Raw genomic sequence first — 15,454 nt, 5'->3', positions numbered from 1 at the left:
GTGCTCCTCTTCTCCCATTTTATTCTGTAGCAACACTGTGTTTCTTGCTGTTACCTGAACATGCCATGCTATTGCACCTGTTTTGTCTTTCTAGGCAGTGTTCTCTGTCTGGAATGCTCGTACTACCATGAAGACTGCTCTTTATCACCATCACCCCCCCCCCCCCCCGCCAGTGCACAGCTGTTCGGGCACTCCTCTGAGATTTCTTGGCTTTGGACATGCCTGTTCCTGAGTTCCTCATCCTGAAATGTAATGCTTTTTTTTTTGCTCCCTTTACTCTCCTTGTCTCCCTTAATAGACCATAAACTCTCTGAGAACAGGGTCCACACTTATTAATCTTCCTAGCACCTAGAAGAATGCCTGGCATCTAGGACACTCTCAATCAATATTTGTTGAACTGAATTAACTAAACCTCAGTATGGTTTTTTTCCTTTTAAGGTACCAGGGCCGGAGATTGAAACCGAGACCTCGTATGTGAGAAGCTGGTGCTCAACCACTGCGGCATTTTAAAAACTACAAATAAGAAAGCTAAATGCCTTCTTTTCAAAGTATAGACTCTGTTTACTGATAAAGAGGATTCAAATATATAAAATAAATTGTCAACCTAATAAGAACAGGAGAATTCAACTTACTAAAAAAATGAAATACAATAATTAGTCTAGATCTAATAACTACATTAATTTGATTTATACTGACAAAAAATATAGTATTTTAAAAATACTTACCCAGACATAAAAGCACATATGACAGAGCTAGAACAATCACATTGGGGGGAAAAAAAAGTATAATACTCTTTTAAAAAACCCAACACTAAGAAAACGAATACTTACTTATTTTTGGTCAGTCAATAGGTTGGAATCTGGCTTACTTCTCACAGGCCTTTCCAAAAAACATAATACTAGTGGTTCCAAAGTCTTTTTAAAAGAATTGCGTTAACTAATTGCTAACACAGCTGGCCTGAGGTTTAAATCCCAATCACAGCACCAATCACATAAACCCAAATACAAAGCAAAAGGAGAAGAAAACACAAAAGCGGTCCTTCAAAGAAAATACAGTGCCACAGAAGATGCTCACCATCCCAGAGAAGCATTCTGTACATTAACCTGATCACATTCTGCAACACAAAATGCTCATTAAAAACTCTCGAGATTATTTTTAACCCATGGGTCATTTCCTTGATCCATCAAATTTTTTTTTTAAATCTGATTTATCTATTTTATTTAAATAACCCAACAGGTTAGAAATACTGGGAAATAAATCAAATAATTAGCATATCAGATGAAAACTCTTGAAAGAGAAGCACGGGATGTACAGAGTGCTAAAAGGAGCCCAGATTGGCCATGCACCAGCCCCCATTTCTCCCCACCTCAGGCAGCTGGCTGTTAGCATTATCTAGAGAAGCTTCCAAACTTAGGGTCTCATCTCTGATTTGAAGCACTTCTTCTGTGGTGACACTGCCAGTGGAATCTTGAGATTGAAGAAGTAAATCAGGATGATCTGGCATGGTTTCATCTGCAGCAGAATCATTGTTTAACTAAAAGGACAAATAGGAAGAGAAGGAATTCATTTATGAGTCAGTAATGGTCAGGAGGGCCACAAGAAACATTCTCTATAATAGTAAGATATTTGAGGGAACTTAGCCACAGAGAGCTGCTGTGATTTCCTAACATTATCTTTTTCCCCATTCAGTCTATACCAGAGTGGGTACTGTTAATCTAACCCATCAGCAGAACTAAAATATCCATATATACAGGTACTTTTGCTAAGAGAAAATTACCAAAGTGGAAAAGCACTGTGTAGCTTTGTTAATTTTGAACCAAAATTCTTATTTTAACGGTAATATTTTTGTTTTCCATTAGTCTGAGGATTTCTGAGGGCAGGATTTGTGAGGATTTGCACATTGTAGATTCTCAAGAAACAGCATTAGTGGGGAAGCAGGCACACAAGTCTGAACTGGCTATATGCACTTGTTCAAGTGAAAAAAGTCAACATCACAAATTCTTACAATTTTCCTTTTTTAAGCAGGGTTATAATTTTTTTCAAGGTCAATATTCAACATAAGAAAACTCAAGTTTATGATTCAGAGTAGGTAAACACAAAACTTCCATTTTTTTTTTTCCTGTAGAAAGAAGCATCTTCAAATTCTTTTTTGCCTACCTGCCACTATGACTAGGAGCGGCCTAGAAGCAGTGGTCAGTTCTGCCCCATGGCGCTCATGGGAGGGAAGTTTTACTGAGCACTTTCTACATGCCCAGAGGCTTTCATCCTCATAAAATCCCCATGTGGCAAATACTATCTAGGATTCCAATTTTAAAAGAGAATTTAGGTCTCTTGACCAGTTACACAGTGAGACTCTAACCCTGCAGTCTACCTCATCCAGTTACTCAAGCATTTCTTTAAATGAAACAGTCCTCTGGAGAAGCAAGCCTTAGGCAGCATGGTTAAGCACCGGGCACTGGAGGCTGACTGTTTTGTTCAAGTTCTTTTACTAGCAGTGTGGCCTGAGACAGGTCAGTTCATCTGCAGAACTGCAATAACTACACTTAACTCGGCTGCTTGGGGTTTGAGGTATGTGTGAATTATAATTGATAAATGTAAAATACCTTGAACAGGGCCCACAGGTTGTAAACACTTAGTAAGTGGTAACTATTGCTGTTACCACCAGCAATTTCATTATTTCTTAACATCTTTAACATAGGGTTAGTTAAAAGACACATTGGGACAACCATGAGACAGGAAAATAAGAAAGGTAAAAGGAAGCTGCCACAAACTGTCAACATTATATTTTGTCTAAAGCCAGTTCAGCCCCTGCCATTCAATACACTGTCAGCACTTCACCAAACTGCCTCTTTCCTTTCCTCAAACTGCCATCTTTGCTGTTCCACCCAGCTACCTCTGCATCTTTAGCCTTCCCTTCACCGCCGCATTTCTAATGAACAGACTACTCTTACAGCCTTCATTTTCTCATTTTCATTTACCCTTTAATTAACACTGATACCAGACAACCAAAGTAAAAATACGTATCATTCAAGATGATGGCCAGTAAAAGTGTCCAGCCCAACTCACCATTACTAGGAGAGAAGCAAGATAAGATACATGTCTTAATGCTAACGAGTGCATAGTATTGACTATATATGTTTAGTCTCATCCTGAATAATAGAATATTCCTTTATCACTGGAAGTTTGTATTTTCATTTCAGTGTGTGCATTTTATATACAGTGAAATCAAAATAAAGAAATTAAGAAATAGTAATTAATCACTAAGTTGAAAGTTAAGAGGAAAATGGGATCAATTGCCACTGTATAAAAAGGTAATTGTATACCATCTGTGTGCGTGAGAGGATCTGACTTGCTGTGAGTGCGGCTTCTTCTTCTGAGGACTCATCTGTGTCCTCCTGGTTGGTCAGGTTCAGGCTGGGGGTGCTGCTAGAGCACTGGTACTCTTGGAGGGATGGAGTGTCCCCTTTGTCAATGCTATCCAGTGAGCGCCTGCGGACTCCCCAGTTGAAATTGTCCATGCTTTCACCCTGGAAAAGTAAGATATGATTTCTAAGACCTCAAATATCTGGTTATAAATGTAGTAAATGTAACACACCAGGAAAACATATACAAGATGAATAATACCTTAATGCATCATGAACAGAGTTTCAATCAGCCCTTCAATTTCTTTAAACTTTTAACATATCCTTTCATATTTATATTTAGAAAGATCAAAATATTTGGTTGATAACTTGTTTTAACTAGGTAATTTTCTTGACTTTCTATCTCTTATGACTGGGAACCAGCTAAATCTACTATCTATGCCATTTCTATTCTAATACACAAACATAAATGGGACTACAAAGAAGACACATACATCACAAATAACAACAGATAAAAAAGTCCACGACACCAGGCTGCAACTTACCTGCAGCTCCTGGTTAGCAAAAAGGAAAACACACAGAATTAGAAAGAACGAAGACAAACATTTATATATATGCTACACCTTTGGGAAACACTCTGATTTCTCAAACCCAAAGACTGATTCAAGCTCTGGATTAAGCTTTGTGCAGGAAGCCAACATGTGATTCCAACTATTTTCTTAATGCAAAATATATTGTGAAAAAGTCAGAGACAAACACTTAAAACAACATTTCTATGATACACTTTGGCAACACAAACTTGAAGAAAATTTTGAAAATTTACATAGATTTAATACTTGATGATACAAAGCAAAACTGACTTAAACTACCCACATTCAATTGACAACACACAGGGTCACAATTATTTTGGTCTATAGGATAGCTCTGGCTAAATTCATTGGCCTTTTTTTTCCCTCAAACTATAAAATAGTTTAAAATAAAAATGACAGTTATCAAAATATAACCTTTGCCAATTTCAAAAGGTTAAAAGGAAATAGGATAAATTTCAATTTCACCCCACTTTAGGGATTTAGGTAAGTAATGCTTCTCTTACTCTAAGGTGATCCTCCTTTGTAAGGACATAATTCTTTCACTTTTTCATGAGGCCTTAGATGACAAATTACTCTGTGTTGACTAGTAAAATATGATTTATTTTTATCTTTCAGGTAGAGATTGTCCAGAATAGAGTTTTTCTGTTTTTAAAAGAGGAATACTTTATTTAAATGAAATTTTACATGGAAGTTAACTGTGTAAAACTGATGGGAAAGAAAAACAAAAAACCAACAGTAAATAGTAGAATTGCTTTATATGAAGAAGGGTGGCCAAGAGGTCTGCCCATGTGGCCCTTGGCCCTTTTCTTGTTATTTCTCGGGGCATCCTAGAAGGCCTAGTAGTCTGTGGGTTAGAATTTGAAAACCACCTTCCTAGAACGTATCATTTCAAAATTATCATTACATAACATAATACATAAAATAATGGCACCGACACTCAATAAATAATTGGTGAGTGAATGAATATGCTGCGGGCTTCAAGGTGGAGGATAACTTAGAAGTTTCATTAGCTCCAAGTTTGTGTTGTAGCACTCAAAGTATCTCCTGTTACCATGTTCTAAGCAAGATGATATGCAGTTTTTAGGAAACCTACATTATTTGATTTTGTCTAATTATGATGCAAAGTTTAGCAACCTGGGGGTGGATGTGGCGCAAACAGTTGAGCGCCCACCTCCCACATGGGAAGTCCCGGGTTCAGTTCCCAGTGCCTCCTGAAAAAACGTAAACAAATGATAAAGCCAGCTCAATACCTCAAAAAAATAAAAAAGATTAGCAACCCCTTAAACTACTGTGACTTGAATTAAAGATAGAACCACCATAAGTATTTTAATCTACTATGAATGAGGTTCTATTCAAAAGGCACATTTATTACTACTGCCATTTTAGATACTAGATGAATTTGAAAGCATTAACAGTGCTCTTTAAAAAAAAGACAAAAATAACCTTACCATTACAAAAATGTCAAGAGCCTGGCTTTAGGAATTTAAAAATTCTGAACTGAGAAAAGCAAATAATTACAGAGGAAATTAGAAACTGCTCACAGCCTTGAGCGAGGGGAGCAGTTTTCTTCAAGCATCACACTTCCTTGCCTGGTTGAGCAAGTCTCTTCTATTTCCTACAATTTTTCAAATTGTGGGTTGTGAAATCAGTTTTAGGAAGTAGTAACCTGCCCTTTTTGAAAAAAAATGAAAAGGAAGAGAATAGAAAACATCAGTGTGCTTATCATCTAGGAGTCATTAGGAGTTACTGGGGATTGAACCCAGTACTTTGTACATGGGAAGCAGGGGCTCAACCACTGCGCTATACCTGTTCCCCATGAAAACTTTTATTTTAGGGCTGGGTATACATATTTTACTTGGATGTGATGTAAAATGTATAATCATGGATTATAGTAAAAAAAAAGTCAAAAAGTCACTGCCCTACAAGGTGCTGAATAATCCTCGTTCTGTGGGCTCCTATGAACCTGTACAATTGTATTTTTGGAAATATGTAATTGGTGAATGGTTACAAAGGAGTTTATAAAGCTCCGAAGCTGAGGTAAAGGCATTTGTATGACTCTGAGGCATTGTGGTCACAGCATCAGATCTGCAGGGGAGGCTGAAGCACATGGAGGAGTGGATTCTCATTCCCCTAAACTGGTGTCTGAGGACCATCAACAGCTAATTGTGTAGCTGGCACCGACTACTAAATTCCATTCCTCCCCCTCACCTACTAAAACCAAAGAGAAACAGCCTGTCAAGAGACTTGATGAATGCATATGACCTATATGAGCAAGTTTAAATTCTTTGGAAAAAGATATATAAATGCATGGTATTGATACTCGCCATTTGGGCATTTTGGGCTTCTGACATAGATACTGTAACAATTTTAGTATATAGATTTTTTTAAACCTATTTGCCATAATTATTTGGTTTAGGAGATTGTGGTTTCAGGGACTACCTCAGTTCCAGCAATAGCCCAAGACATCCATAGCAATTCAATTCTCTTTGCCACAGTGATTGTTTCAGAAGTTGACATGTATCCCAACTTGGGCCAATGAGATGTGATAAGAGCACGTAGAAGAGCAGCCTCTTCACTTTCATGAGAACATTTCTACAAGTGACCTCTACTTCCTGTAGACACAGCTGTGTGTAGATGTAAAGGTCACAACCATCTCGCCACTGTCTGAGGTTAAGCTGACTTGCAAAGAAGGACAAAGCCTAGAGAACTGCAGAGAAACTGCCAGTGACCTTACTGAACCCTACCTAAATAAAAAGCTCTAATTCCAGTTTTGCAACCTAATAAATCCACCTTTTGGTTAGATTTTCATTTAGAAAGCATCTAAACTGACAGAACTATCACTCTAATCTAGATTGTATTAATTTGGAGAATGCCCTTTGATTGTTAAATGAAATCAGGCATTTGAGAGAGTGGCTACACCATGAAGAACAAAATAGTTAGGAATATTATAGGAAAAATTTCATTCATTTGCCAAAGGGGAGATTTCTAAGAGGTGACCTTAATAGTCAATTTGGTAATAGATACCATCCTTTTTAAAATTCTTTGATCAATTTTAATATAATTTTACTCTTTCACTGCATATTAATGTGTGTAGCTTATGCAAAATATTTAAGTCTAAGCTTACTCAAATTACTTTTGAAGAAATACATTTTTTTACTTTATAATTTTAAAGTTAAGGAGGAAACATGGGATCTTCCTCTATTTCAGACTTATTCTTCTCTTACCTAATTGCACTAATCACATTTAGATACTAATTCATATTTTCACCTTTTTGACCTTACACTGACCTAAATAAGGAAAGATCCTAGGGTCAAATCCTTAATTCTCATACAATGGCAACTATTATGTAAATATTACAATAGAAAGCCCACATCCTCACCTCTGCATCTTCCAATTCAACATCTAAAAAGTCAAAATCTTTAAAAACGCCAAACTGTTGTTCACTGCTGTTGTCTTCCACAGGTACTTCTTCCTCTTGAATTATGTCTTCTGTTGTAGAAATTAGGCTAGTCTGTTGGTCACCAACTTCCAAATCCTCATTAGAAGAAAATACAACCTGACCCCACGCCAAAAGAAAAAAAAAGGTCCAATCATCAGCTTTGTCATCTGAATAGGAGACATCGGGGCTCTAAGAGCCACTGCCCACCTGCTCATCAATGAATGCAGAACTGAAATTTGATCTTCATGTTTAAGTCTAACTGGTTGAATCCCTATTAGCATAGCTGCCAAGTGTCACAATGGACTAGACATTTTTTTCCCCCCATTCTTAGTTAATATAGTAACTAAGGTAGTTAGAAAAGGCAAGCAAGGATGTAGAATAACATCCATTTCTACATTGTATCACATGATTTAAGAAACCTTCACATATTCATTCATGTTTACTCACTGATGGATTCTTCGGGAGTCCAGATTCTGGACCACAGAGAGAAAGCACATTCATTAGTTTTTCTCTTGTTCTTCGCTAAAAGAAAAGAAAAAAAATCCTTGTTATGATAGCTGATAAAATAAAACAAATTGCCAAGTTTTCAAACATACAACTAAATTGGCTCATTGATTCTTCTATTCTTATGAATGTTCAATTTTGATATTCTTTTATATACCTGTGATAACTGTGGCCTTTTCCAACTAACAGGAACCAAGGCATTAGAATTAGATCCAGAAGAAGTGGAAGAAGTACTTCTAGTGACAGCAATAACTTTTGGTTTCCCATTTCTTCCAGCTGCACTATGCTGATCACCATATTTATTTCCAATGATTGGTGTCTACACAGAAACAAATGCCAGTGTTTGATTCAAATATTTCAACATGGAAACTTATAAAAGGTTGACCGTGTATTTATAACAACATTTTCTACAAACAACCTAACAACAAAAGTGGGAGATTACATAGCATGAGGTAGATGCTACAAAATCAAAATTAATGATATCTTATTTCTTTTTAATCAAGAGACTCTCAGAGAACTTATTCCTATTTTAAATACAGAATTGTTTCTTTAAAAAGCACCATCTCCACCTTTCCCCCTATGATTATAAATATATCCTCCTTGTATAAAGCTCAGAAAATTAAATAAAAATATTTAAACAAGTCACCTGAAATCTTACCACTCAGATTTAATATCTGTTAACATTTTGGTGTTTGTGCATGCATATTGTTAAGTGTGCCTCAATAGTGTGCTTTAGCAAATATATATATAATAAACCCAATAAGGAATATTTCTATGTAGCTTCTTATTACAAATATGGTATTTCCGAAATTGACAATCCAAAACCCATTTTATTTATTTGGCGTTGTGAAACATAGTGTTTTGTATTGGCATTTGAAAATAAAATCCAAGCCCATGTATATGCCATATAAGGCCCTTTATAACTTGGTTCCTGCCTACTGTCTGGCTTCAACTACTACCATTCCCTTCTGAATGTCAAACTCTAGCAAAACCGGACCTGCTATTGGTTGCCTATACATACCATCTCTTTTATGGACCTATGTTCTGGCACATGTAACTCCCTTTGTATGGAATGGCCATCAAGCAAACCCTGAAGCATCTTTTAATAATGATGACTCTAGACTTCCAAGGAGGCCTCTGATGTCACCACCACCTCTGTAATTATGCCTGGACATATTCCATACCTGCTGGAATTCATGAACTTGCCTCCCTTTCTACATCTGAGCCCCCTGGACCATGTGTGATTCATCCTTGTACCTCCATGATATCCCCAGTGCCTACCCATAGCAGTACTTAGGAATATCTGATGAAGCAAACTGAAATTTATCAAATGTTTGAGAATTCCCATCACTGCTTCAAACAAAACAATTCAATTACACTATCGATTTCTCATGCAGAAGAAACAGAAAAGCCCAGTTTCTCCATCATACTGCCATGCTACATTTTCCATGTTAGAAATTTTCACATGATATTAACTAAAAAATTAGCAATATACTTTTTAACTAAAACAAAGTGGATAAATTCTAAGAAGACTAAACTGCAACAGAAAAAATATATATTCAATCATAATTTAAAAAGTGATTAGATTTTCAAATTTTCTCAACTTTTCTCAACTCCCTTGCAACAGGTTCACCCCATGTTTTCCTAGCACCTAACACAGTGTCTAATATTGTGTTATTGGGTTCAATAAATGCTTGGAATGAATAAATGAACAAATGAAAATTCCTAATAGAGCACCTTACCTCAGATATATCAAAATGAAAATCTAAGGTCTTTCCAGGCAACTCCTTAGAGACATTATTAAAAATTTTAGTGAAGGATATTTCAGGAGAACCTATATCACCTCCATAGGCCTTGGGGATATCATTGGGTACCACAAGACTTGCCGAGCGAGACACCACCAGTTTTAATATGTTGAGGGCTTCCTTCCAGTAAGGACTCTGGTTAAAAAAATAAGAATCATATGTAAGTTACAACTACATATCTAACTATATCTAAGAATAAAAATTTAGAGTACTCTGTAGGTTATATAGATACCGATTTTACAAGACCTCTTGTAAATTATACATATTTACTTTGAGATCCTTAATGGAGGGCTCAAAGTTACAAAAGGAAAGAAACTATTATTTGTACTCTATTTATAAAACACCATGTAAATAATAATGCTACCAATTTGGAATACCTTGCTTTTCTCCTAATAAGTCCTTTATAAATATTAACTTAGGGAGTCTAACATAGTAATCAGACAGTAGTGGTAAGCAGAGGGTTGTATGTATGTAAACTTTCTAGATGAATGAAGTTTATGGCTTGAAGACCCTAAACTTTAAATATTTTAAGTCCTGAAATTAAAACAAATTTTAATGGATACTTTGTTTGACATAAAAATATTAAAATACTAAAAATATAATATTTTAGACCTTTTCTTTATGGCCCTGGCCCCAAATAATAAGCATAAATTCTATACTATAGTGATGCTCTCAGGGATTATGAGTTGTATAGAAGGAGATTTTTTTTTCCTCTATGTGTATGGTGGCTATGTTTTTTGAGTTATTTTTCTGTTCTTCTCAGTTTTGGCTATACCTACCAATGTAATTTAGGAATGATTTACATGATAGATGTACATGTGGAGATGAGTCAATAATAAAGCATTTATAATATTTTCTTTTACTGCTACTACTTTTTTCTTATTTATGGTACCAAAACTCACTTCTCAACCTTGTATTCTACTCTTTCACAGCTGACCAGTCTAAGAAGTGGGTGGGGTGAAGCTAAGTTGTTCTGTTCCTTTTAGATGGGAATGTGCAGTTCATTTAGCCACAAATCTATGTTCCCTTATGTTTACTTGTGATTGTGAATGATATAGATGCCATCTGTTTCATACTGAGAAAAAAAAGTAAAAAATCTTTGACTAGAACCAAGTTACCAATTTAGTTAATACCTTGATTATGAAGACACCAAAATCACAAAATATTTAATAATAATAAAAAGCCTATAAAATATTGTGACATTTTAAGCATACAATTGTACAAAACAGTTTACATTCAACCACTTAAAATTAAGTCTATGGGGAAGCAGACTGGGCATAATGGTTAGGGCGTCCATCTACCACATGGGAGGTCCGCAGTTCAAATCCCGGGCTTCCTTGACCCGTGTGCAGCTGGCCCATGCGCAGTGCTGATGCACGCAAGGAGTGCCATGCCACGCAGGGGTGTCCCTCGCGTAGGGGAGACCCACGTGCAAGGAGTGCACCCCGTAAGGAGAGCCGCCCAGCGCGAAAGAAAGTGCAGCCTGCCCAGGAGTGGCGCTGCACACGTGGAGAGCTGACGCAGCAAAATGACGCAACAAAAAGAGACACAGATTCCCAGTGCCACTGGCAAGAATACAAGTAGACACAGAAGAACACAGAGCGAGTGTACACAGAGAGCAGACAACTGGAGGGGGGGGTAGGAGGAAGGGGAGAGAAATCTTTAAAAAAATATATTAAGTCTATGTAGAAATCATCCCTTTTTCTTTTTCTGTCAGAAGTAATTAAGGCACTCTGGGCATCCTATGATGCTAAAAATTCTTCAGAGATGTTTCCATAAATGATATTGGTTGCTGTATTCTAAATGTAAAAGATTATTAGGGGTTTAATTCTGTAAATATTTGGTTTTTTAATAAAGCAGAAGCTGTGGTGAGCATTTAAAAAAAAAATTTGTAAAGAAATTTGAGTCCACATTTTTTAATTAGGAGATTTTTAGAGAAACATCCAGATTTCCAGCTTCTCTTTAAAAATGGTAAGTTCTGGTCACACTTGACTTGCATTCCAACATGCCAACCATTGGGTGAAGCTAAGTTGTTCTGTTCCTTTTAGATGGGGATGTGCAGTTCATTTAGCCACAAATCTATGTTCCCTTATGTTTACTTGTGATTGTGAACGATATAGATGCCATCTGTATCAGTGTGGGAGGTGTTTCTATGAGAGATCCAGCAAATACTGATGAATTAATTTCTTTAAACCTTAAGAAGAAAAAAGAAATCTGCTTTGGAAGGAAACAGAATTGTTATTTAGCAAAGCTTTACTTACTGTGGGATAAAATACAGAAGATAAACAGTCACTAAAAAATATTTTCTGAGTATTTGTAATCACTGTTTTTTTAAGGGAATATATTATAAAAAGTAATCTGGATTACCTAACTGACTACAGGAAAATAATTTAAGGCAGTTTTATTACTTTCAGATATAGCCTAGAACACAAACTTATTGTTAGCCATTTCCATATTTAAGTTTTGCTTTAGTGAATACAAATGTAACTGGAGTATAAATACAAAATACTACCCTGTTGAGGCTTTTAAGAGTTTGTTCCCTTTGATAAGTTGTATTCACAATAGTGATTTGCCCAACCAGGCCTTTCTTAAAAGATAGTTCAAAGGTGAAATTCAGGACAACCAGGCCAGGTTCATCATCATTTGTACTTTAAGTCAGATTTTCTATTTTCTAAATATCTGGCACTTTATATCAGACACAAAAAGGAACTCTAAAATATAGACTCTTCAAAGGGCTCTTCTGTTTCTAGAAGTAATTTTGTTCATTGTGTGGAATCTGGTTAAAAATAGAGAGGTGTAAAGAAAGAAGTAACAATGAGTCACAAAGCTAATACCCAGATGACGCCAGTGGCTATTTGCATGTATTCATTCTAATCTTTACTGAAATGCACATTCATAGATAGAATTCTTAAAATTAGGTATCATACCAATCCTACCATTTAAATTCTGCTTTTTTTAATCACCAATCATTGAGAACATTTTTCTATGTGTAAATATTCCTGAACCCATAGCTTATAGATGAACCAACTTCCCATGTCTTGGACAATTAGGGTGTTTCCAATTTCTTTTATAAATCGTGTGTGTGTATGTGTGTGTGTGTGTTTTAGGAGGAACCAGAGATTGAACCAGGACCTCATACGTGGGAAGCAGGTACTCAAGCATGGAGCTACATCCGCCTCCCAACACTCCCCAATGAGAGTTGGTTTTTGGGTTTGTTTTATTTGTTTTTAGGAGGTACCAGGGATTGTTCCCAGAACCTTGTACATAGGAAGCAGGTGCTCAGCCACCTGAGCTACATCTGCTCCCCTTTAAGTCATTTTGAGATGAACAACTCATGTTTTATAGTCACTCACCTGCACATATTTGCCAATAATCTTTATGATCTCCAGATTAAACTGCTTGACCGGGGCAGCAGAGAGGTCAATATGACTCAAAAGACTGTAGATGATCTGAAGTAATGATTGCTGCATACTGGATAATCCTTTTTCTAACAGCTAAAAGTAACATTAAAACATATACTTTAATTAGGTTAAAGAAAAATTCAATATTCACATTTATGATGTGAAAAACATAATAGCTTTAACCCATGAGTTTATGGTTAGATTATTAGAAATCCAGAGATTAAATAGCTAAAAGGTAATAGCTATTATTGTAATTTTTCTTTGGTTCAGAGAGATTTTATCTAATCTTAATATTTCTTAAAATTTTCTTAATTAATTTAGTTGAATGTCATTTATCTTAGGTTAAGAGAAAAATTACCATATCGCCATCACCAAAGAAAAATAACTGCCAAAGCACTCACACCAGCCACTGGGAAACCTTGGAAAATTTCTCAAGCTCCCTGAGCCTCCGTTTTTAGAAAAAAAAAAAAGTGTAAAGCAGCAATACTACCTATCCTCAGATGGTTTTGGGTGGGGAGCAGGGCAGGTTAAATTAAATACATGTATTTTAAATACATGCAGCCAGTTTTAGTATAGTGTTAGTAATAATTTCAGAATTTAGTAATAATAAAACAAAAATAACATACTAGTAAGTATAATGTTTGGGAAAAAGTGCCTTTTTCTAGAATGTAGAAAACCCCTGCTTGCCTATGGTAAACAACAGACATAGCATGGAACCACTGCCACCTTGAAGGTGAGGTTTATGGTGGCACAAATGTGGTGCTCGTTGAAGTGCTTGGTTCAATTCAAAGACATTAAGGAGGTTTTGCATTACACCAGAAGAACAGGTGTAAGATAAACCTAGTGACAGGTATTTATTCAAGCTAGGAAGCTGTTGAGCTGGTAGCTCACATTGTCATCTCATGTAAATATAAAGTGGATGGTAGCAAATGTAGCATACCAATACTTTTTTTCACACCAACTGTGAAGCATTTTATAATAGAGAATGCTGGTGATTTAGCTACTTTCAATATCAGTACTATGAGCAACATTTAGCATGTTTAAACAGTTATGAATAAAAGTCTTTTAAGTTTGTATGGTGTTACATGTTTAATTTCTTTAATACAAGGTGATAAACATTTTTAGTGAATAGGAATTTCTTCCTTTTGAAGTTCTCTTTCTGGGGATTTACTTAGTAATTTACATTCATAGATATGATATTTCTTCTACTGCATCAAAAAAAATTAACTTTTTATGTTCTTGTAGGGTTAGTTTTTTATAATTTCATTTTTAGTCCCCAAAATCATATTTTAGATTAGGAATTAAAACTTGCCTCACAGAAATATCTTTGCCTGTTGTATTACTCTTCTACAAAGGATTTAAAAGCCAATAACTACTTTGGCAGAAACAAAAATTATAATCATTCTCTAGGATCAAGGCCACTAACAATCATTTTTCAATTTTAAATGAAGGAGAGAGATTTTCATTCTTTTGAGTTTTAAAATATCACTTAAGGACAGTCAATGAGGAAACAGACACTTGTAATGAAAAAACCCCAACTTTATACTTGAAAAGAAATGGATCTATTTTTTTTCTTTAAAATTAGATGATATCAGAAAGCAGCTGTGGCTCAATCAGTTTGGCTCCCATCTACCATATGGGAGGCCCTGGGTTTGCATCCTGGGGCCTCCTTGTCAAGGCAGGCTTGCCTGCAGGCTGCGGAGAGCTGACTCAGCAAGGTGATGCAACAAAAAGGGAGACAAGTAAAAACATAAGAGCGCATAGCGAATGGGACAGAGAGCAAGACAATAAGCAAGCTGCAGGGGGGGGGGGGCGGGGGCGGAACAAATAAAAATAAATACAGACACAAAGAAGAAAGCATAGCAAATGGACACAGAGAGCAGACAGCAAGCAAGCCATGGGGGGGGGCAATAAAAAAATTAGATGATATCTACATTCATTCTAAAAGACAATCTGAAGATTAGTTAGGGCTAGTGCTGCTTCTAAAAATAAGTGTACTTGAAAATTCTGCCACAGAGCAGTGAAAAATACATTATTATTATTTTGGTAAATTTACCTCTGCAAGATAAGTCACAAGATTAAATGTAGTATCTGAGAAGGAGTCATGCAGGTATCTACACACCACATTGATCCAGTTAGAACAGTCTCTGGAATATGTGTGTGTACTGTACAAACTCATCATGTGGGCCAGATTGACCAGCGTTGGACATTTTTCTTCTGCACAAACCTAGACACAAATACAATTATTTCATTCACCTAAAATAAAGACACAAGTTTAAATTTGACTTTACACTAACTACATTTAATTAATGAACTATTTTAGATATATATTTTAAAGATTTAAGGTGTTTCA

General features: G+C 36.0%; 1 protein-coding gene across 6 annotated transcripts in view; it reads right to left on the bottom strand.

Annotated features, from left to right (window-relative positions):
• The window catches only part of FRYL (FRY like transcription coactivator), a 252,518-nt gene that overhangs the window by 17,885 nt on the left and 219,179 nt on the right, over nt 1–15,454 (bottom strand). For all 6 annotated transcript variants that reach the window (XM_071216578.1, XM_071216579.1, XM_071216583.1 and 3 more), the window contains 8 exons: nt 15,158–15,328; nt 13,054–13,194; nt 9,638–9,835; nt 8,053–8,214; nt 7,839–7,913; nt 7,332–7,508; nt 3,324–3,527; nt 1,367–1,534 (listed from right to left, as the gene is read on the bottom strand). In XM_071216578.1, the coding sequence (XP_071072679.1) occupies nt 1,367–1,534; nt 3,324–3,527; nt 7,332–7,508; nt 7,839–7,913; nt 8,053–8,214; nt 9,638–9,835; nt 13,054–13,194; nt 15,158–15,328 (1,296 nt within the window). The remainder of the gene's footprint in view (nt 1–1,366; nt 1,535–3,323; nt 3,528–7,331; nt 7,509–7,838; nt 7,914–8,052; nt 8,215–9,637; nt 9,836–13,053; nt 13,195–15,157; nt 15,329–15,454) is intronic.

This window comes from Dasypus novemcinctus, chromosome 1 (assembly GCF_030445035.2).
Source record: "Dasypus novemcinctus isolate mDasNov1 chromosome 1, mDasNov1.1.hap2, whole genome shotgun sequence".
NCBI lineage: Eukaryota > Metazoa > Chordata > Mammalia > Cingulata > Dasypodidae > Dasypus > Dasypus novemcinctus.
This window is presented reverse-complemented; position numbering and strand designations above follow the sequence as displayed.